Below are 23,439 nucleotides of genomic sequence, written 5' to 3'. Positions count from 1 at the left end.
GAAGTTTCAGTAGGCAGCTGCCAGGCTCTACCAGGTCTCAGTGGCTGTTTGGTTATCCAAACACCCATCCAAGTGGCTACACACCACAGCCACAAACTTTGAAATACTGTGTTTGGCTCTGTTTGCTGTGGGTGTAGCAGAATTCTCTGCCAGTAACTCAGCAGATGTCCTGATGATGCGCAATGTAAATGTGATCAAAGATTCGAGATCAAACAAATGATATTTTAGTGATATGGGCAACAACAAAAAAGGCTATGAAGATGAAAAAGAACCAATGTGAAAAATAATGACTTCAGAGAGACATAACTATCTAGATTTGCATGAGGCTTCTCTAAATGAGGCCATACTTTTTGTTGTTTTAAACAGGATTATTAATCAAAACTGATTGAAACACTGATTTTTCTGCCCCATTTCACAACAGAACCTGAATATATCTGTACAGTAAGTGGGAGCTTGATTAGGCTACTTGACTAATTTCAGTAACATCAGGTGCTGAAATATCAGACTTTAAAATCTCACTTTTCAGTCTGTAACTTAAATATGAATTGATATACCAGGGTGCTATAATTCAGATACCATATAACTACTGTATATCAAAGATATTGTATCGTAGGACAGAGGGGATTTTATGAAGGCTAGTATAGAAAGAGAAAGGTCTTGTTGTTGTTATTACTACTTGTCATCAATACAGGTCAATAGGAATCAGCGATGCACAATATTGGATTTTTGCCTGTATCGGGTATGCCAATATTTTCCAATTCATTTTGGTCGATTACTGAAGTAGACATGGATAAATGGAAAAATCTTTATTATAAAGTCTCTTCTGGAGTTAATAAATTATTCTGCTTACTCTCATCATGATGATCCACTGGCAGGTGAAGACATAAAACACAGTGCTTTTCAAAACAAAACACTTTTCCAAATGGACATATTCACAGGGCAAATTAAGAAAACTACTCCTGGCAGTGTTTTTTTCCCTTTTGTTTTCTTCTCTTATTTATCATAATGATCAGGATGACAGCTCTTAATTTGTAGTGTTGAAGGACTGTCATCGGCTCCTCCTCACAAAACCAATGTTGAGCAAATAGCAACTTTGTGTTTCAGACACTTTAAAATAACTCAACACTAGAGACTCCTGCAGTATTTCAAGCCAATACCAATATTTACTTTGATGACTTGTTGATAATATTGTACATCTCTAATCAACTTGATTCCTCAATTTCCCTAATAAAGTTTTTGAATCTGGTTTTGTGGACTGTTTTCCAAGAAACTGTCTCGTGGCCTTTAAAATTAAAATCTAGTGGTGAATCATGCTGTCACATGTCTGTCTGTGTGCAAACACATCACTGTGTCTGCAGAAACTCAAGTTGAAATTAACTTATTAAAACTGGATGTTTGCACAATATCTTCTTCCCATAGAGCAGCTGATCTGGTTTTACAGCACCTGACTGCATAAACCTGTATGTTAATGAGGAAAAACCTTGAAACTACCTTAATGCTTTCAGAGAATCAGCTTCTGCAGTACCTGTCAGACTCATGTCAAGAGTTCAGACAAATGTAGCAACATAGTTTAATATTTTGAAAATTATGGTTTTTATGAAATTGGCTGCTAGCTGTATATGTTATAGACAGACATCAGAGAGGTATTGATCTTCTAATGTAACTTTCAGCAAGGAAGTGAATTTTCTAAAATGTCAGACTATTCTTTAAATATATTATGTATACAGTATTTAGATGCTATATTTGACCTGATATTTTGTTGTTTATCTTATGCAGACCTGAGAAACACCAGGCCGAGCAGGGCCAGGCCGGACCAGGGGGTGTTGGGATTGGGGAATGGAGGCCACAAGGCAGAAGCTTCTGTTTCTGCAGTGCCAACGTATGCCTGCTGCCTGACTCCCTGGCCAGGTTCAACAACCTGTCAGACACACACAGGAGAGCCCGGGAGGTGGGGAAAAGGATCCGCAACGGTGCCAGTCGGCCTCAGATAAAGATCTACATCGACTCACCAACCAACACTTCCATCAGGTGAGGAGAGTTTGCTGGTAGTTTAAGCATATATTCTTCTACATTCTAAATTACAAATACAAACTTTCTTGCTGTCTATTTTTCTTTCTTTCTTTCTTTCTTTCAGTGCGGCATCATTCAGCAGCCTTGCCACAGGTTTCCGCCGTACCTCCTCTCTGGACCAGCGTCCAGACCAGACACACACCACCAACGGCCCAGCCGACCCTGAAACCGAACCCCTCACCGAGTGCCCAATTCACCCCTCAGGTGCTGTCGACTGCCCCGTCCACCCCCCTGCAGGAGACCAGGGCTCCTCTGAATGCCCCCTTCATGCAGACCGAGCAGACCCCACAGCAGACTGTCCCCTCCACACCACAGGGACACACAGCGGCTCAGACTGTCCCGTCCACACCTCAGGGGAAGCTTCAGACTGTCCCATGCATTCCACAGGGGCTCAGAATGGCCACAGCCATCATGACTGTCCCATGCACGGGGACGGGACGCAGCCAAAACCGTCCCCAGACTGCCCACTTCACACCTCAGGGGTTCAAATCAGCATCAGCGCCCCCGAGCCAGACCCCCAGGAGGAGGAGGCTGAGACAGGGAACCATCGTCCTGGGGAGCAGGCAGGGGGAGACACGGGCAGCATGACTGCCTCCAGGGAATCCCTCGCTCGATACCACGGAAGTGATGGCGGCGTAGGGATATCCTCCAACAACACTCTCTCTCACGTCCCTCGCACATCAATCTTTAAGCGTCCTGGTCGAAAACGTCGCCATGGAGATGAGACGTTCGACCACGAGATCTCTGCCTTTTTTCCTGCCAATTTGGACTTCCTGGCTCTACAGGAAGTGTTTGACCATGGAGCAACGACTAGACTGCGGCAGCAGTTGCATCGCTACTTCCCCTATGTGCTGAGTGATGTTGGGCGGTATGGCTGGAAAGGCTGCTGCTCAAGATTCAAATTCCTGAATAGTGGGCTGATGCTGGCCAGCCGCTATCCCATCCTGGATGCGCGGTATGAGTGCTACCCCAACGGAAGAGGGGAAGATGCACTGGCAGCCAAGGGAGCACTGTTTGCCAAGGTCAGTAACTTTACTTTATTCACCCCGTCTTCTTCTTGTTTTTACTGAGCTGATGCACAAAACTGTAAAACTTGTTGACTTTTGTCATCACCATGAGGTTGCTGATGACAAAACTCCAGGAACTCACTGTGTTCAACCAAGAAATAATCCAGTACATAAACCCCAACTTCAGACCTGAAACCACAACTTGTCATTTTTTGCACGAGAGTTGTACAGATCTTCTCATCTAATTCACAAGGAGGAAAGTGAAGTAGCACACAAAGAATGAGCGCCACACAATCTGAAAAGAAATAAAAGAACAACACACGGGTGTTTGAAAGCTCTGTAATATTTTCAATAATATTACCTCCATGAAAAACTTCAATTACTGCTCTAACAACTTCAACCAGTCATTCTCATTGAGGTCAGTGAGGAGGCCAGTTTAAGAAATGTCATAACTAATATCTATTATCTATCTGTCTGTTTATTAGGATTTAAAGATATTCAGTTTAATGTTATAGAGAGACCAGAAAATATTGACATTTAAGAGGCATATATCAGAGAATCTGGACATTTTACCTGAAAAAATAACTAAAAAAAATAATCAGTTATCAAAAATGTTGGCACATAATTTAATAGTTGACAACTAATCGATTAACTGACCGATTGTTGCAGCTCTGTTGTCTGTGTTTAGAAAGGACTACTTTTTGGATGCTTTGACAAGACTGCTTGATTTTCAGTTTGCCTCCTTACTGCAGGGATACTCAGCTTAAGTGCCCAGGAGCCACTCTTGCAAAATATTAATAATAACATATTTTATCAGATAAAATCATTATCATTAGTTGCTTTTCTTCATTTTCAAATTTAGTGAATTATTTAGATAAACCTGATGCAAGGATTGATCGACAGAAATCAGATTTTACTGCATTGTGATTTAACTGCAACTGTATTTTAGTTGTAAATGATGCTCTATCAGTATCAAACAGCTGGAACCTCTTCCATGACACAAACTCTGAAATGTTGGAATGATTTATAAACATAAACTATTCTGACCAGTGACGGCTATTTAAGTGTGAAATACACATTTATGGGTGTCAGAATTAGTAACTTGTTCTGCTCTTCAGCTAGTAGTCGTCTTCTCTTGCATAGCTCACAGTCTGATTCTGCTGCACTCTGCACAGCCTGAAAGAACAGCCTCCTCTGTCTCTAACAGCCTAATTTATCTCATCATACAAAACTCGCACATCTGTCCCTTCGCCCTGGAAAAACAGTGTGAATACTTTTATTTTTATTGTGAATTAGAAAACACCCAGAGAGCCACCTGGCACACACTCATGGGCCAAATCTGGCTCACAGACCGCAAGTTAAGTCTCACCGCCTTACTGTTTTCCTGGAATCATTTTTAAAAATCAGAAAGTCTGTCTTTCTATTCACATTACAGATGCTACTAAAAAAGATCATCTTTTCATCATCTCATTTCATTTCAGACTGAGCTGAATTAAAAGCAAATGTCACTGTGGGCCTGATTTGATGCTTTTCCTGCAGCAGAACTGTGTCTTTGCTGTGATCACTGCTTGGTGCCATTTCAGCCAAAAGCTCATCTTGTTATCTCTGACGCCGCTATCTGTAACTTTGGCAAGGCGATAATTGAATCTGCCCATTAAGTCTATTTATACTAAATTATCTTATTATACATTTGTGAAAGAGACTGTAAGTGTGAAAGAGAGTGTGAAAGAGGAACGGAGTGTCAGACTTAAAATGACCTGCCAGCTGCCTGCATTAATTACTGTAGATCACTGTAGTATATCATCCTATTACAAAACAATTCTCACTTCTGATTTTCTTACTATAAAACTTTCACACACCAGTATGCTAGCATGCTGCGTTTCATAACCCATTTGCTGTCCTCATGTACAAACCTCAATTTCAATTAAGTTGGGACATTGTGCAAAACATAAATTAAAAAGTGAATCCAACTATTTTAACTGAATGCAGTACAAAGACACTATATTTAGCGACACACTGTTTTGACTGACAACAGTTTACCAAAGTGTTCCAGAGCTCATGTAATATCCTCTACACAGTTATGCTATTTTTTAATGCAGTGCCACCTGAGGGATCTTGCATTCAATTCTTGTATGCAGAAATTTTTCAGGATTATCTGAATCTTTTAATATTATTTATTGTAGATGGTGAAATTCTTAAATTCTTTGCAATTGTTAGGTGAGAAATGTTATTTTCTACAGAACCTTTTGCCCTTGCAGTTTTTCACAGTGGTGATGCTCACCCCATCTCTTCAATCAATTAACTTGTTGAACTAATTTTTTTGGACATGTTGCAGGAATCAAATTCTAAATTAGTAAAACTATAGAGTTTATTATTTGCAAATCACTGCATTCTGTTTTTATTTATATTTTACATAGTGTCGCAACTTTTTTGTAATTGGGGTTTGTAAATAACGCCACTCAGTACATGTTTACTGCTCTGTTGTCACGGTGATTAAGCAGTAGACAATCTGCAGACTGCAGACAGTACTTGGTAAATGCACTTACTTACACCCACATCCATTCACACATTACATATCTGTCATTGTAGTGAGGGCACGCACCACAGTAATTACAAAACACTCACAGCCTTTCCACATCTCCCACTGCTGTGTGGAAAAAGAAAAAAAAAGATACACGGTGTCATGTGTTTTTAAGGTTTTCGTCTTACACGTTAGCATAATTCCACATATGTATTAAATATTGTATTGAAGCACAGTGTTGATAAACAGTGTTTTTATTGTATAAATTTATTCAGATGTAATTAAAGGTTTCTTAAAAGCTGTGTCATGTCAACATTTGGATTTTTTAGGTGTAATCACTGGGTTGGGTATTGACATATATAATTCCATGTATTCATGTTTATTAACAGACCCTTCACTGATTCTTAATTCTCCTGTGTAATTTCACAGTTGTGCAGAGGTGATTGGGCCACCTAAAATTAATCCACGAGAAGTAGATATAATGTGATTCTGTTTAGAGACGCAACTCATGATCATACTCATTATTCATGAATGTCTTGAGTATTCCAGCAGATTAGTTGATTAATAATTCAGCTGATAATAGAAATAGTGGAAATGCCCAGCATAACTTCCCAGAGCCAAAGGTGATGCTTTCAAATTTCTTTCTTTTTTGTTTTTGTCTGACCAATGGTGATTTTCAGTTCACAAGCAGCAAATCTCATATTTAAGAGCCAGGAAACAGCAAATGTTTGTGTTTTTTCCTTGATGATTGGCTTTATAAGTGACGTAAACAATAAAACGACATTACCGTTGCATCTGAATATATTTCAACAGCAATTATTACTACAATGGAAACCTCTTGTAAGGAACACATCTGTCCAGGTTGATTACTATAACTGAATTGTTTTGCTTTTCTTTATTTCTCATGCAGATTAGCATCTAATTGACATTTGTATATGTATCACGTGAATATAAAGTAGTTAAACAGACAGCTTCACTATTTTTCCTTCACTAAGGGCCCGCTCAAGGGAACATTACGTGACTTTTCTGTCTCCATCAGTAACAGAATGTTTCTTGTTTGATTACACAAGGTAATCTGGTGAACGCTAAGTTTTGGTGCTGAATCTCATTGGTTTGTTTTGGGGAGTTTCTCATAAGTTTCAAGGAGTGTAAGTCTTTTATTGAGAGAAAAGTACTTTTTGTTTTTCCCATCATGATTTCAATGTGCGTGCAGCAGCAGATGGGTTACCACGAGGCAGACTATCATGGAAGCAAAGTTTAAAAACAAAATGTTTTTCCAGAAGCTGTCATGTATGAAAAGACCCAAAATGAACACAGCAGACTGCCTGATTACTATAAGCGATTTATTTAAACAACATTTGTATTAGAAGGATTCCGTCCCAAACTTTTTGATCCGTATGAGCATCTCCTGTGTATGCTTGGGTCACACTCACAATGACAACATTATCAAGATGATGTTTAGCTAATAAAATGTTTACCACAATAACAATCTTAGATTTATTAGCATGAAGTACAGCTAAAGCAGTTGGGAATATCATAAGTTTTGTTGGCAATGGACGACTTAAAATTTGGATTTGATGATGACACTACTGTGGATGAAAAGTCTGGGGATCAACAAACCCAGGTGGATTCATCCTTCATGAATACTCCTAACATGTTTAATGGCAAGCCATCTCAGTGTTGTTGAAACAGTTCAGTCTGAACCAAAGAAGTGCACCAACAGACCAGCATTACTGTCTGTAGAGCCAGCCTGAGGGGGGTAAACATCTGAACAAACAAGATGATGAAGGCACTGAAAATATTGTTAAATTTTAGAAGTGATGTCACCGATGTATTATTTTTCCCCCATTAAGATTTCTCTTAAATTAAAAAAATCTGATATAAACAACTTAACATCCCAATAATCCCAATGCAATATTTATACTACTTTTTATTCATATTGGCTTCCACAGCCAAGGTATTTCAGGTATTTTGAGTTACTATAATTGATTGATTTACTCACTTATGCGCCTGGTGGGTGTGTAGGGTTTTTTCAGTGATTTGGGAATCATTAGTCTGCACCCAACACTGTAATGTAGGGTCTGAAGTGTTTGTTAAAATGCTCCAGTCGTTCGAGTGCTGACTGCCTTTACAGACAGTGAAAAATCATGCACACAAAGTTATTATTTATGGAGTCTTAAGAGTTGTTGCAGATGCTCCCAACAGTAAGTGAAGGATATCCTGTCATGTTTCCCCATTGCAGTCAGAAGCATGATGGCAGGATCCTCTGACGCCTGCTACTGTATAAGTTATGGAGTCCATTAGGCACTTTCAGCAGGAAGACAAATCCAGTGTAGATATGGCAAGACATGTAGTCTTAATGCATTGTGGTCACGCTGGATTTGCTGCTCAAAGCTGAGGAAGCAGGCTGGGTTTATGACATGGCTACCAGTGTACTAAAGTGGGCTACATGCACAGTGATGGGATTTCTATAGTTAATTTAAATCATGGTTGTTTTGAACTTCAGTCCCTTTTATTTTGTAAAATAAGGAAACACCAAGAGTTCTCAATGGAGAGAAGATGCAGTAGTACGCGAGCTGTGATTGTGTGTGTATGTCCTATTGTTTGTGAGTGTACCTGCATGTGTGTTTGCCCCTGTGATGAGTGCTGACAGCCTGTAAGTTCAGTAATCAGTCACACACTTTGACTGTCAGGATGTGAGTCTGGATCTGATCCAGTTCCTGCCAGGACTGATCCTCATTATGTGATCTGATGCTGATGACGGTTATCTGTATGTGTGTGTATGTGAGAGAGAAACAGATAGATAGATGGAGAGAGAGAGAGAGAGAGAGAGAGAGAGAGAGAGAGAGAGAGAGAGAGAGAGAGGGAGCATCTTTTTGTTTGTGTCTGTTCATGCCCTTACATATACCAGATCTAATAAAGGCACACTCCATCACAGCTTGCATGCTGACAGTCTCATCCTGTTAGTCCTGCTGCCTGCTGACTGTCACTGTAGCTTACAAGCCGGCCTCACATCCCCATTTCACCACCTCCTTGTGCATGAGGTCACTCCAGGTCCCCCTGACAAGCTGGCTGTCAGCCAGCTGGCAGGTACGTGTTTCAGTGCAAGCTGCTTTGATTCTCCTTACTGCCGGGAAATGGTTATTTCGACTTCAGCTAGGCCCACATGCCACCCCATATCTCCACCCCCTTCGCTGTAAAAATCATCATTAGCTGGTCCTCACACTAGTCGAGAACTCATGAAGAACTGACCCCTCCTAAATCTCACCCCTCGATACCCGACAGAACCTCCATCAACTTTCTTTGATCATCTGGCCAGAAACGTCTTTTTAAAATCGGTTTTCTTTTCGGCGTACACAATGCTCAGCTTTCCAGGTGTCCAAATGTTATTTTGTTTACTCACCTGTTCACCTTTGTGTTTCTCCATTCGGCTGCTGGGGCAACATCTCTATGGACTTGCTCTCATTTTACTACACACCATAAAGGTCCTTGATGTTTCACAGATACGGTGTTTCCCACAGCAGTTGCGTATGTCTTTTGTTACATATGCAGCATGTTGTAGTTGCATATAAAGCTCTTAAGAGTTGATTCTGAAATGCTCATTGATGGCACTAATACAACCAATTTGCTTTTTAGGTATAATTGCTTCTTCCCTCTTTTCCATTAAAAGTTATTTACAACAAACAATGCTGACCTGACATTTTCAAAGTTCAAAGTCTCCAAATTGCATACAGCCACACAATGAGTGGCTGAATGATACAATATGACCTAAAATCTACATCCTAACGAACTGTCACATTTACTTAGATAATGATATGATACACTATGTTGTTGTAACTATTGTCAGTTGAATTATATGAGATACAGATGGTGCATTTATCAAATAATGGTGTGTTCAAGTAACAAGAGTTGTCAAGACATTCTTAATGTTGGTAACTGCTTCAAGTTTACTGTCCAACCTTGATGCCACCACAAGCTGACACAGACTAGAAAATGTCTTCATGGGTCAGTGTTTTCTCAGCTTGAACTGCTGCTATCAAATACCCAAGCAAGCTAATCTAATGTGCCAGAGTTCGAATGGACATTTGAAACCCTGTTAAGAGCCATTTTGTGTACCATGCTCTCAACCATCAATACTGAAGGAGTTTTTAGAGCCACACTTCTTATTTCTTACTGCATGCTCTGTTCTGTCGGCATGTTGTTGTTCTCATCAGTGGAACAGCGTTCAGCAGTGGCTTTAGCTATAGCCGTTCCTTATAACCCGCATCTCCCAGCCAGCTGCAGGCTTTGATGTGCCTGCTGTTCATCCTTCGCCCCTCTCCATCCTCCAGACGTCTTGGCAGCCTTCCAAGGCAGCATCTTGATGTGAACCCTCGCTTCCCCTCCGTGAACCTTTGGTCATTCTTGCTCATTACTACTCGACACTGCGGCTCTCGTCGCCGCCATCTGGGATGCATCTCATTAGTTGCAGTTCATTTGATGTACCTGATGTTCACGCTGTGTTTTTCTTCGCAGGTTTTGGATACTGTGTTTGTTCTTTCATATCAAACATGGATGCTTAGTCAGAAGTCATTTTAAAGTGGTGATCCTTAAAAATCTTTCAAGCATTCAAAAATTACGGCTTTAGTCCAAATAGTGAATTGGCACTGTAAACGCTGTGTGAAATAGGTTGAATAATTTTTTGATATACAATCTATGGCTGAAGCAAAACAAAAGCACACTGCTCTGAAAATACACACTCTGGAGTTTGAGTTCAGTGATTTGCTGTCTTTCTGCCTGCCAGACTCCATTAAGATATTTCTGTTTAACCATTAGAAACATCTACTCCCTCAAAAGATTATTAGTAATTTGCAGCTCATAAACTTAAACTAAACTTAAATTAATTTTAACTCTAATATACATGAAATGGCAAACGTAAACAGACGTTCTGAACTGAAACTGAAATTTGAAAGGAGAGCATGCTGGCTGTAGCGTTATTGTTGTAGGAGAAGCATGTTTCATTACATTTCATGTCTGAGAAAACATGCAGTCATTTTGTGATTAAGTGATGTCACTGGATGTATTACATATTTCTGCTTTATCTTTAACCTTCCCACAAAATGAATCAGTACCATTGGCAGACAAGCAGAGAGTGGAAACTCTAAATGCATTGTCATTACCTTACTGAACATTATTCAGGGTTCTGCATAATCAGTCAAGACTGATGTTTTTGTCTGGCAGTAGATTGGTCTGAGAATGTTCATATTTCTCTCCATTTTTTTTTTTTTTATGATGAGGGTCGCTTTATTTTTTCTTTATTATATTATTTCTTATATTTTAATTTGGGTTATCTAGCACATGATTTATGTTTATTATTACAGTGAACTACATTTTAACCAAATAAGCCATTGATGACAAAAATGCTGTTCTTATATGAATTTGGTCTCTAAAAAATCTAACTCGGGGTACGCACACGGTCTCATAATTTCCCCATGGATGTATTTACCTGGAGAGCAGCTGCAGGTCAGCAACATAAATTTGAATTGTCTCTTGTGGAGAAGTGACGCACTAGAGAGAGAGAGCGAGAGAGGAAGAGGGAGGCAGAGCTGGAATATTAATTAAAAAATGTTTCCCTAAAGAGAGAGCCAGCTTTGGCTCCGTAATTAAAGCTTTTCAGTCGCAACATTTATCCCCTCTTATAATTATTTCAAACTACTAAGTGCATGTTTGAAGAGTCGTGTGCGTGTGTGTTTGTCTGTGTGTAAATACACAGTTTGAATGCATTACTACAGATTAGGCCTCAAAACAGGGACACGCTCAAATCTGGATTGGATAGAATGGAAATCAATGGGTGAATTCCCACAAATCACCCCTGGCCTTTAATGACCAAAAGGACCTCCATTCATATTGAGGTCAACTCAATTTATTGATACAAATTGTTTTCTTTTTCAGGGCCAGGGGGATTTCAACCTTTTTCTCAACACAACACTTAATCAAACACTCATCAACACAGCACATGTCTCAGCCCTAAAATACAGTCTCGCACCTGATCTGTGACAGATCATCTATTCTTCTGTTATATTTGCATCAAAATGCTTTTGTTTTTTTGATGATAAAGAAAATAAGAAACGCTGGCTCACAAATAATTGTGCTCATGCAGGCTTTTGGTTCATTACTTACTATATGATATACTACAGCTATAGAATTGAGACTTGACTTGTGTCAGACATAAGTGACACAAATAAGAACTACTCACCAACTTTAACTTTAACACAGCTATTAACCAAAAATTGAGAGCAACATGTTGGAATGCCATGTCATTTTGTCCAGCATTCAGAAACCTGAAAGGCTTGCAACTTCATGCTTTCATTTCAAGTTGTAAGACCTGACGACTTAAGACTTTCTTGTTTGAGTCAAGACTTGATACATGCATGCCAAGATTTACTTGTGACTTGCCTTGGACTTGTCTCCACTGACACAACATGTTGATTACTTGAACCTGTTTTGATCCTGAATTGAATTGCCTTGATTGACTTGAGACTTAACTTAAACTTGTCTCAACTGACTCATGACTTGACTTGAACTTTTCTCACTTGACTTGAGACATGACCAAAAGTTGCCTCGATTGAACTGAAACTTTGCGATAAACAGTACAGGAACAGAGAGAAATGAATGCAACCGTGAGGAATTGTTGAGATATTCATTGGGCTTGAACGTTCTTGAAATTGAGAAACCAGCCGTCTGACACAGCCAGTCAGCTACAGGCGGGAGTCTATCCACACCCCAGTAAATCTTTAGCACTGCACAGGATTTACAACATAAAACGCCGTTTGACAACACAACATTCCATAAAGATAACATGGCTACCAAGCTTACATTGACAAGACTGAATTACAAGAATGTCTGTGGTTTTGTTCATCTGGAAAGACTGAAAAACAAAACCGCTGCTCATCCGTCATCCTGCTGCTTTCTTCCATCTGTCTATCATCATGACGGTTTGGCTGCTTGGTTTTCAAATGACGTGATCAAACTCATGTGATGTAATGCGAGGCGAAAATTCAGCATACTCCTTATCTGATGGTAAAGTTAAGGTAATCATTTACAGCAGCCTTGGAGGTTTCATAATTAGGCTTTGATAAGTCTGCTTGGTTTGGTTGGCTTCCTGTTTGAAATCGTCTCCCACAGCTCGTCTCATTTCCGCTCGGCTCTGTGTCAATGCCCTGTAATGAAAGGAAGTTTCAGCATCTCATATCCTGCATTCTGACTCATTTGCTGTTTTATTTTTACAGAAATGCAGTTAATTTCGTTTCATATTATTTTAATCATACAGAGCAGAAGGGGAAAAAGCACTTTGAACTCATTTCAGAATAAATTGCTTCCAGTTTAAGCTTTCCTTCGTCACTACAGAGACTCCAATTAGCGTTGGCGTCTGAACTTCGTCTTCTGCATAGACCACAGATAACATAAACATATCGAAAATGCACTCTGTCTTGGATGCATGAGTGTGTACGCACACATACACACTCATAAGAATCCCCTCAGGCCTCTTGTCAGTTTCAGGGTGCACACACACCTATTGAAGCATAGATAAGCCCCTGAAATATTAATGCAGATACAGAGAAGAGCAGAGGGGAGGGAAGAGGAAGAGGAAGAGAGGGAGCAACCAAAAGGGAAAGAATGAGGACAGAGTCAGAGAGAGGGGACAAAAAGAAAAGATGAAATGATTAGATGAAACTCTAATGATTCCTGAGGTAAGATTAACCCAAACTGACACATAAAAAGCAATGAAGGGTATTCATATAATATGAGCAAATATGAGCTTTAATTTTCAACATATAATAGTTGGAGTCGACTGATTGGGAAGCTCTGGATTTAACTGAAGCTAGCATAATAGTATTTATTATAACAGCTTGGCATTTTGGGAAATGTCAAATTATTCCTAGACATGTAAGTTATTCTGTTTTTTTTGTTTGTTTCTTTTTTTTTCTGATAATTAGATGAGGAGCTCAATACCACTCTTATTTCTGTTTGCATACTATGGAGCTACAGCTAGCAGCTACTTAGGTCGCTTGGTTTTTTCCATGGGTTAAGCAAATATTTTGTGTGCATTACCATCACTTATAAAGCTCACTGATTTACAAGTTATTTCTTGTTTGTTTAATCTGTATAAAAGATGTGGCATGAAAACAACATCTAAGCAGTTTTACTGGGGGTTTCATGCTGGTGCATTCTATTTGAACTGGGAAGTTGGGGTTCCCAGTTGGAAATATGAACTGCAGTGCCCCCTGAAGCCTGATTTCTGATGGAGGATCCTCCCAAAATTAACCTCCAAATCCAGTATGGCTGCTCCACACATCAACAGTAGTAAAGCTTTTTTTTAGCACTCGTGTGTCAGTAAATCAAATGAACATGCTGTTCTTTCTGTGGACATGTTTCTACATTGTTTGTAAGTGCAAAATACTGCGGAAAGTTTTGTCCGACTTGTGTGGAGGGTCATTCCCAGCTCAGACTTCCTAACTCCAAAGCAAATTGAGTAGTGACGTGGTGTTTTTACACTTCAGTTACTTTACAGTTTTAAAGCACAATATGTGACATGTTAAATTATGACTTTTAAAGGTGATGGTAGTCTGCATTTACTTTTTTTTTAACCTTTGGAGAGATCCAGGCCAACTGTTTCCTCCTGCTTCCTGTCTTTACATTGAGCTAACCGAGCCATCTCCTGCCTGTAGCTTCATGTTTAATACACAGACCTGAGAGCGGTATCCAGCTATTCATCCAGCTCTTGGCAAGAAACCAATAAGTGTATTTCCAAATGTGGATTACTAAAGATATTTAGTATGTATGGAAATGTGGAAGTTTGGTAAATAAAGTATCCACCATAGGTTTCTGGTGTCGGCCTGGGTCAACTGTTATCAGCAAAGCAACACAGTCTCCCAAATCTTTACTTGACTCACATCTTATGCAACACTATTAGAAAAGTTAATGTATCATCTGAGAGTGCGTTTAACAAAATTGGACTCATATTTTTCCTGCTCTTCTAACCTATTCTCACAAAACACTCATTCCATTAAGACTAATTGCATTAGTGCCTCAAATCTTTGTAGGGAAATGTATGGTCTTTGCTGTAAGGTGTATTTACTGTACTCTAGTCCACGATGTGAGCTTTGTGTTTAGTATTAAAGTTAAGCTAATTAAGCTAATGCTTTATTGTGGCTTTTAGGATTTTTTTTATTTGGAGCTCTACACAGATACCAAGCCAAAACAGCCATCCCATTATTGGCAATCACTTTCCATTTGTCTAAATGAAAATCCCCTCCTCAGAGGGAGGCTTTGTGGTTAATTCACCAGAGAGATAAATGCTGAGTTCTTTTTTCATAATAGCAGGCATGGATTTATTTTAAATTTGACTAAATTAATTTGACTGAATGAGAGCGTCACACAAAAGCATGCACAACAAGTCACAAGCAAGCCCAACAAGTCTCTGCAAAACAAGTCACTGGAGGTAGAAGTTAAGGACTGGTGAGCAACCAAAATCATCGTCATCATCTTTTTTCTTGACATTATTTTCTGTTTTTGACCAGACCAGATGAGCTTTAACGTTTTACTCACCCTCCTTCATTTGAGAATATGACAAAGCTTTAGAGCTGGAGATGAGCAACACATCAGATCATTATATGTAAGGTCAATGGTGTCACTAGAGAATGAATATTAAGGCTCATTCATGCTCTATGTTAGATACACATATGGATACAGATGGAGTCTTTTGTATCTACCCTGAGTTCACTTTGTCAGTATTTCTGCACTTTTTTTGAAAGCTTATGGACACGGATCAAACAGACCAAACAGGGCAGTGCGACCAGTAGCTGTGCAGGCAGGGAAGCCATAGTTCAACTGAAACACAATAACAGGATACAACGAAGAAGTGTTACCCAACCTCCTGCAATGTCATCTTGGTTGTCGTTGTCAGAAACTTTTGACTCTTCACCTTCCTTGGGGTAACTTTTTACTCTGGGTGTCCTCTGGTGAATGTATCACCTAACATCCATGCCGGTGTAAAGGACTCATGGAGGTATCCGGGCAATGATGGTTACATCATTTAAAATGAACAAATTTATTTTCATATGTAAAAGGAGCATAAATGAGCCATTAAACTTTGATTCTTCTCGAGGCAAAACTTCAGATGAATACTAATGTTGCTCCGTGTATGCTGGATACAGAAGTAGGCAACTGCTTTCTAACTTGTTTTGCATAACAACTTTTTAAGGAGATGATATGTCATTGTGTTTACAACTTATTGTGCTCCCAAGTAAACAAATGCACATCCACTATATCGTGCTATGTTCACTTTAATCGATGATGTTTGCCATAATTGTGCAAACATACAATTTTAGAAGGGAATAGTTTAATAAAACTGATAAAACAAACATCTATACACACACATTAAGAACTATGCAGACTCTACAAAGGCTAGCTTTCCTCCTGTTCAGTACAAAAATTAAAAACACAGGTGAAAGTCATATTGTCTTATTTGTCAGAGGAATAATACTGGCAAAAAAAACATGCCAGCATGCAAGCTTTTCGAACAGAAAATGCAACAGCTTTCATTAACTGTTAACTTAGTTGCAACAATATACAGTATAGATACATATATTTATAGCAGTAGCTGAGCAGGCCTCTGACAGGGTGTATTCTGTCTTGTTATAGACCTACTCCACCCAGACGCCTTCCCACTTTAAACTAACCACCCCACAATCACCATCTCACTTTCTTTGCAATCCTTTATTCCTCCTCCTCCTCATCAGTCTGCATCCACCCACCGGCACTTCAGAGCAGCCAGCCTCAGCCTCGCTCTGTGTCTTATTTCTGTGTTGCTGAAGGACTTCTCAACACTGATGCTCGAGGTGTCTGATTAAATCTCCAATGATGCTCAATTCATTGCAGCTTTGCTCACACTCTGCTGCTGTGGGAATGGAGAAATTGAGGTCGGGAAGATGCACTGAAAAATGCATAAAGTGTGTGAGGACATGCTGAAAAAGTAAAATCTTCAGCTGTGTGTTTAGCTCATGGTCATTAAGTAAATGTAGCTCTTTTACAGAATGTCACTCACTCATTTCAATCATGTATTAAAACCTTTCAAATAACACAATTATAAAACTACAATCAAATGGAGTTTTGTCATCTACTCTCTTAAGTTCTCTTAGTTTTGCTAATTAGGCTACTTTTCTCCAAAGGTGTAAAGTCACAACAATGCAAATATGTTCTTGTTTGACATAATATCCCACATTTTTCGAGTCATATAAAGGACAGTCCCTTTCAATTATCATGTATGACCCACAGAGGTGTCTGTATCTGCACAGACTCTGCTCTTTGTCTGTATTTTGTCATCACTTTGTTGTGCTCAGGACACTGTTCCCACCCAAAACATCGATATTTGACATCCTAGGATGGAGAGACAACAATAAACTATCTTCATGGTGCATTTATGAACGGCACAGACTAATCCAACTAATTGTTTTAATAGAGCAATACAACAATACAACAAGTTGCTGCAGATTGTATTAGTGTGGAGAGCCATACCTGCATTTTTTCTTTTGTATACAGTGATCAATAGCTGACATTTTTTTCCCTGTTGATAAAAAATGTTCCATGCCCCTGAGACCATGGCAGACCATTCATAATGCAGCAGAAAATGTCAAGACTGCAAATGTCAGAGGGGGAAAACACAACATTTTTTCTTCCTTCAAATAATAACCAACACAGTTTTATATAGGAAAGGGTTTTTTTCTGCTTGTTATTTTCTGTTGATACAATATCAGCAATTCGGAATTTGTCTATGTGATAAAAGCCCTGAAATTTTGAGGTACTAATCACTAATTATCTACTAGATCTACTGTCCAAAATCCAGTGTTGTATTCCAGGACTAGGAATCATAAACCAGGTTGAACTTAGAAACAACAGTGCATTAAGCTAAATGCTAATCTCAGCATACTAACATGCTCACAATGCTAATGCTAACATGTTAATGCTAAGTCCTCTAAAGGAAGCTCAACACAGGCAGGCTTTTTTTGCGTTAGCTGGCTTGATAAAACCTAAAACCCCAGTCAGATAAAATGAGTATCACGACGGTGATTATCAACTTGTTTTGTTAACCCAGGCTTTCTTCTTCAGGTTACAGGTTACTGCATACAGTTTGCACTGCTGTAATGACATTACACAGCTTCGTTCAGTGACATTACTGAATTACAGCTCAACATGTTTGCATATACAACATCTTTCCCTGAGCTGAGAATCTCTATCGCTCATAAAGAACATCGTCAGTAAAATAATTAGTTGAAGAGTGGTGCATTTTAGACCTGATTTATCTGAAACTCTGCCCAGGTGGAGCCACCTTCATGACATTGAAAATGCTGGCTTTAGAGTCAACATACATTGCACTGATCTTGCTTCGTAGAGCAGTTGTAATGTCTACCATATTCTCCATCTTAGTTCAGTGGCTTGGATGCTAACATCTAATAATTAGCACTAGTTATAAATAGTACAATTCATCATGAAGGTGACATGAATTTCCGTTACAAATCTCCCTATATACCATTTGTTGAGACATTTCACTCACAACCTCAAATGTCAAGCTCATGGCAGCGTTAGAGGAAAAGTCAGTGAGATCATTCTGTGGGAATCCTGAATGTCTGTACAAAACTTTCGTGGCCAACCATCAGTAGTTGTTGAGATATTTCAGTCCTGACCAAAGTGCGTGGGCCAACTGACCGCCTTTGCAGTCCTTCCAAGTGATGTGTTTTATATCTCTTCCACAAGAGAACAACTGGGTATTTAGCATTAGCAGTGATAGACAATACATAAAACACTGAACATAAACCCAAAATGAATAAACCCAAGCTCAATTAACAGGAAACCCAGAGACAAGACTAAAATGGATACTGTTTGAGTGACATGTGATCTTTGTAATGTGCAGAGAAAGAGTCATGAGGACTAGAAACAGAGGCATAATTATAAAGTTAGATAGGATATTTCTGTAGGCCAGTTGTTTTATAATTGATATTAATAATAATAAGTGCTACCGTATGTCTGAAACTGAAGAGGCGAATGCTGTATCTGGATGTTGGATGCTAATCAGTAGAGACAACGGGGCTCACAGCAGACCGCAGGTTTCCAGCGATGCTCACTGCATCTGGCCTTTTTATAGCAACATCAGTCAACTGCAGCAAAAGACATGCTAATGTTCCAGCTGCAGCAGCCTGCAATCAGCTATCAGGGTACAATCAGTGTGGAGTAAGAGCAGGCAAACACATCAGTTTTTAAAAAATACATATACATTTTAAATATGTACATCCTCAAACTTTTGTTATGTATGCGTCTGTAATTTAAACGTACTTGTATACTACACCTAATACATATAACTTTTCACACGCTTTGTGTGGTGGTTGCTCCATATTTTCATATCCCTCTAATCTGACACCTGATTTTTTTGATATGATACTGTGCATGCTTTACAGAACCATTCTGCATACAGCAAAGAAAAACAAGTTGGACACAATATCTTATAATAAATTCTATTATCATTATTATTATCATTATTACTACAAATTATGAGATTATGCACTTATGGGATATCGATTGTCAAAGTGTCAACAATTTTATCTCATAATTCTGACATCATGTAATTATTGCTGGATTTTGGCAAGATGAGATCTTATCATTGCAAAATAGTAATTATAAGATTTCATGATTCTTAAAATGACGGAATAATTATTACTGCATAGGGACATCATAATTTTGATGGTCCTTGAAATTATGAGATACAGATCCACTAATTATGAGCAGGTGAGTCATAATTACAAGATACAGAAATCTGAGTTGAATTACACAATTACTTCTCAGTTATTTTTTTCCCTTGGTAAATGCAGGGTTCATATGACACATACTGTATGTTTCATTCTTTTTCTTGGCCCGCTGCTGTGATGTAGCACCACCAAACTGCTGCTGTTAAATGACTGTTGTAATGATGCTGTCTCCTCTCAGGGATCAATAAAGTTTCACCTTGCCTTGTATGATCTAATTGGCACTGTAGTTACCTGCCATGCTTTACATACGCAAACACACTTTGTTAAGCGGCCTTTGATGTCGCTCGTTTGAACGCAGCTGAGTGACACCATGTCGTGTTTGTCTCTGCTTCCCCGCAGGTTCACGTGGGCACCTCTCATCAGGAGCAAAGGGTTGTGGGATATGTCACATGTACGCACCTCCATGCCATAGAAGGTACAGTCGCTTGGCGTACAGCTGTCTGCATGCATGTGTCCACGTAAATGTATTTATATGATTTGCATGACATCTCCTTTTACTTCAAGGCTGTTTTCTACAAAGAATAGAGAACATCTTAGCTCTGTGTGTGTGTGCGTGTGCGTGTGTGTGTGTGTGTGTGTGTGTGTGTGTGTGTGTGTGTGTGTGCCAGACATTTACAACCATCCAGCTACACACACAGCCCTGTTTGTGCATGTGTGTTTGTATATCCAGATAGCTAGATAAATGAGCGCATCAAAACCCCAGCGTGCCTCCTCCTGCTGTTCCCATGGAGACTGACTCAAGCTGTTTAAGGCGTCACAGCCCTATTTAAAGCCTCCGGTCGATGCCTCCCTCATTTTTTACCAACGACACGTCTCCCCCTTTTGCCTGCTATTCTGGGCTCCTCCTACGCTTCTCGCAGGTCTAAATATAGCAGTGCCAGGGCTGTTTCTAAAGATACATCAAATATAAAGCCTTTGGGGTGGGAGGGGGGAGGGGCAAATGGAGGGGAGTGGGGGAGAAAACGAGGAGGAAAAAAGGGGGAGGAGCACAGAGACCTGATTCTTTTCTGAGAGGAAGGAGTTGTACACAGTCAAGAAAGCTTTTACACACCTGAGAAGCTGTCAGGGCAGGTGTGTAGGAGAAGAAGAAACATAGAAATGTCTGATTCACTAGTAGCATCAGTTGTAGAGGCCAAAGTAGTAAATGTATTTCAGTCTGTAAATAATAATAACAGCCAGTGTTGCGCACGAATGCACTAAAAGAACAGCGTTCATTGAAAGTGCTAAGATTTTTGGTGAACATTGAACTGGATAAATCGGTTTGCAATCACTGACCATGAACGTGAGTGATGTTCACTCCTGGGTTCAATAACAGCGCTCACATCATCAGCTGAGTGTGATCTCAGCAGAGAGAGAGAAAGAGCAGGCGAACATGGACGGAAATGTTGAAGTGATACAAAAACTTAGGACAGAAGGACAGAAGGACAGAAGGATCTGTAAGTTTAAAACTTTATCAGATTGCTGTAAATTGTTGTTCATAACTAAAGACAGGTAATCCTGGCCATTCAATATCAATGTTTTAATACAGAAACATGAATATTGCATGAGATGTAATTATACAGTGTAGTGTCCCTGGTGGGAGTTTCTATCTAAAAAAAAAAAAAAAATTTAAACTAACTTTAACTAGTTCATTTTAGGTTTCATTTTGAGCTAGCTCTTTTTAAGTGTGAACTTCCACAACAACACTGAATACAGCATTGTATAAAGGAGCTACAGTGTATTATATTTAAATACAAAACCTAATTGAAATTGTTGAAAAACATTGTGGAAAATTATTTTCAACATATATTTAAATTCACAGTATTAAATTCCTACAAGTATTAGTCGCTAGTTGTTGTAATTTCACAGAAAACACAGGAAACATCAGAAACGTCACAGAGTGAGGAAGGAAGTTGGCAAATGTGACTAAATATAAGGTGAATAAAACCTTAATACTACCTCGTCCATGAACACGATTTCTGTCTGAGACATGTTAGATAGATTTTCATCTGCGATGGTGGTTTTTAACAATGAAGAAATCAACTCCCATGATCCTGCGCTACTTCAGATTTCTTCAAACTACGTCTTTTGTTATTGTTTTAATGTGAAAGAGACCCTAGCATCAGAACTTACATACTGTATGTATAACTGAAATACTGAATATTGAAATTTGTTTTTGACTTTACACATCATCTGTACTGTTTTAAGATCTACCAAGTCTTTGATTTGATTGGGTTTATAGGTTCTTTGTAAATCCTTTTGTTTACAACTCTTCAGGCTCTCTTTTGTAGTGTAACATTGGATTTGAATTTGTTTTTAATGTATTTCCCTGTGCTTCCATACAGTATGATATGCATGGAAATATAAGTTTAACAATATAAAATGTGAAATAGGGTACAATTAGGGCTGCTTCACTGGCCTTTCAACCTAAAAAATAAAGCAAATTTGGTAGAAATAAAAGTTGTATCTCAGACTGCCTTCTTTGAGAAAAGTAGGACTGTGTTCAGACTGTGTTCTCCACAAACCTGATAATCAGACTGCATTGCCGTTTCACTACAAAAGTCAGCCTGACATCTAATCATGTCAGTCCATTTCTGTCAATTCTGAAGAAAAAATGGATGGAGCTTCTGGGCCTGAAGAGTGAAGCCAACGTGGAAGTGCCTTAAACCTGCATTCTTTCTAATGAACAGCAGGGGGCACCTCTGATGGCTGCAAAAAGTAGTCTGACTGAATAGAGTCTTATGAGAAAATGAGCTTACTTCTCACTTGATTTATGACCTCAGTAAACAGTTTCCTAATGGGTTTATGGTCTCAATTGCTAGTTTTGAATCTTCTTCAATACACTATAATGTTCATATAGTAAATTATGGTCTATTTAGAGTACAATAGATGATAAAGCAGGGTATACTAGGGCTGAGCTACTATGTGACTAACAGGTCATTTGCTGTGAGTCTGTCCAGTACAACACACAGGGCTCATTAACCTTAGATCAAACTGTCAAACTAGACAGCACTGATCAAATATGGATCAATAGTCCATTACTACATTGCATATTTCTCACATCATGTGAAATTGTCCAGATTCCCCACTGGTATTCCCCACTTTGTTGACTGTTCAACGGTGACTTCCTGCTTTTAAACACAAAAAGTCCCAAATCCATAAATTGACAAAGACAACAAGTATGCGCATTTAACCAGGTAGAACCTTCCAAAGATGAACAAAAGAAGGCAGCATTGCTCATCTGGATTTGGAGGAGACTTTGGAACAAGAGTCTTACATCATATTAGGTGTAGATAGTCAGAGCCTGGACTGAATAACTAATCATACTCATTAGTTTGGCACTTTTTGTTGAGTTAGAAATACATATATAATTATATTCTTCAGTACATCCAATTTTTCCGGGCAAGTTTCCTTACGCACGAGTTTTCACACACAGCAAGCCAAGCTGAAAAAACAAGTATGCATACACACACACACACACACACACACACACAGACAAAATCTACAGCAAACACGCCCCCACAGCCCCTAGCTCCATCTATCTCTAAGTGATCCAGTAAAACAAAAAAAAACAAAAAAACAAAAAACATTACATTTCACATGTACTTGAGCTGGAGCTGAGAGTAATCAAAGCCAAAGCTAAAGCCACCTACTCACTCACCAGTATCTTAACACCTCTTTGTTTCTCACACTCTCCACTATTCAGCTGTTATTTCTTTCTCACACTCTCACCTCCCGCCTCCCTCTATTCACCTCCTCCCTCCTCTCTCCAGCTCCTATTTATCAGATTTACTGGCAGGAGTGGAGAGAAGAAACACAGCCAAAGCAAAATAGCACCAAAAGTGACTTCATATTATGTCACTAATATTAGTAACATAATAAATAAACAACGAAACTGTATACATACAATTACATACTGAATATATCTCATTTTTTTTATTAAGTCATCAGAAAATGATTCCTAAAGAAATCCTTTAATTGATGTTTTTGGCCACTTGGGGGCAACAAGGTGTAAACACAACAT

At 39.1% G+C, this 23,439-nt stretch overlaps 1 protein-coding gene across 1 annotated transcript in view; it reads left to right on the top strand.

The window, feature by feature from the left end:
• The window catches only part of smpd3 (sphingomyelin phosphodiesterase 3), a 37,175-nt gene that overhangs the window by 2,226 nt on the left and 11,510 nt on the right, over window positions 1–23,439 (top strand). Inside the window, exons 2-4 of the mRNA XM_084734752.1 lie at window positions 1,777–2,028; window positions 2,135–3,092; window positions 19,776–19,851. Of these exons, the coding sequence (XP_084590878.1) occupies window positions 1,777–2,028; window positions 2,135–3,092; window positions 19,776–19,851 (1,286 nt within the window). The remainder of the gene's footprint in view (window positions 1–1,776; window positions 2,029–2,134; window positions 3,093–19,775; window positions 19,852–23,439) is intronic.

The sequence above is a fragment of the Lutjanus erythropterus genome, chromosome 13 (genome assembly GCF_056507025.1).
Source record: "Lutjanus erythropterus isolate fLutEry1 chromosome 13, fLutEry1.hap2, whole genome shotgun sequence".
Taxonomy (NCBI): Eukaryota; Metazoa; Chordata; class Actinopteri; order Lutjaniformes; family Lutjanidae; genus Lutjanus; species Lutjanus erythropterus.
Note: the sequence above shows the minus strand (reverse complement) of the source record. Positions and strands in the feature narration are given on the sequence as shown.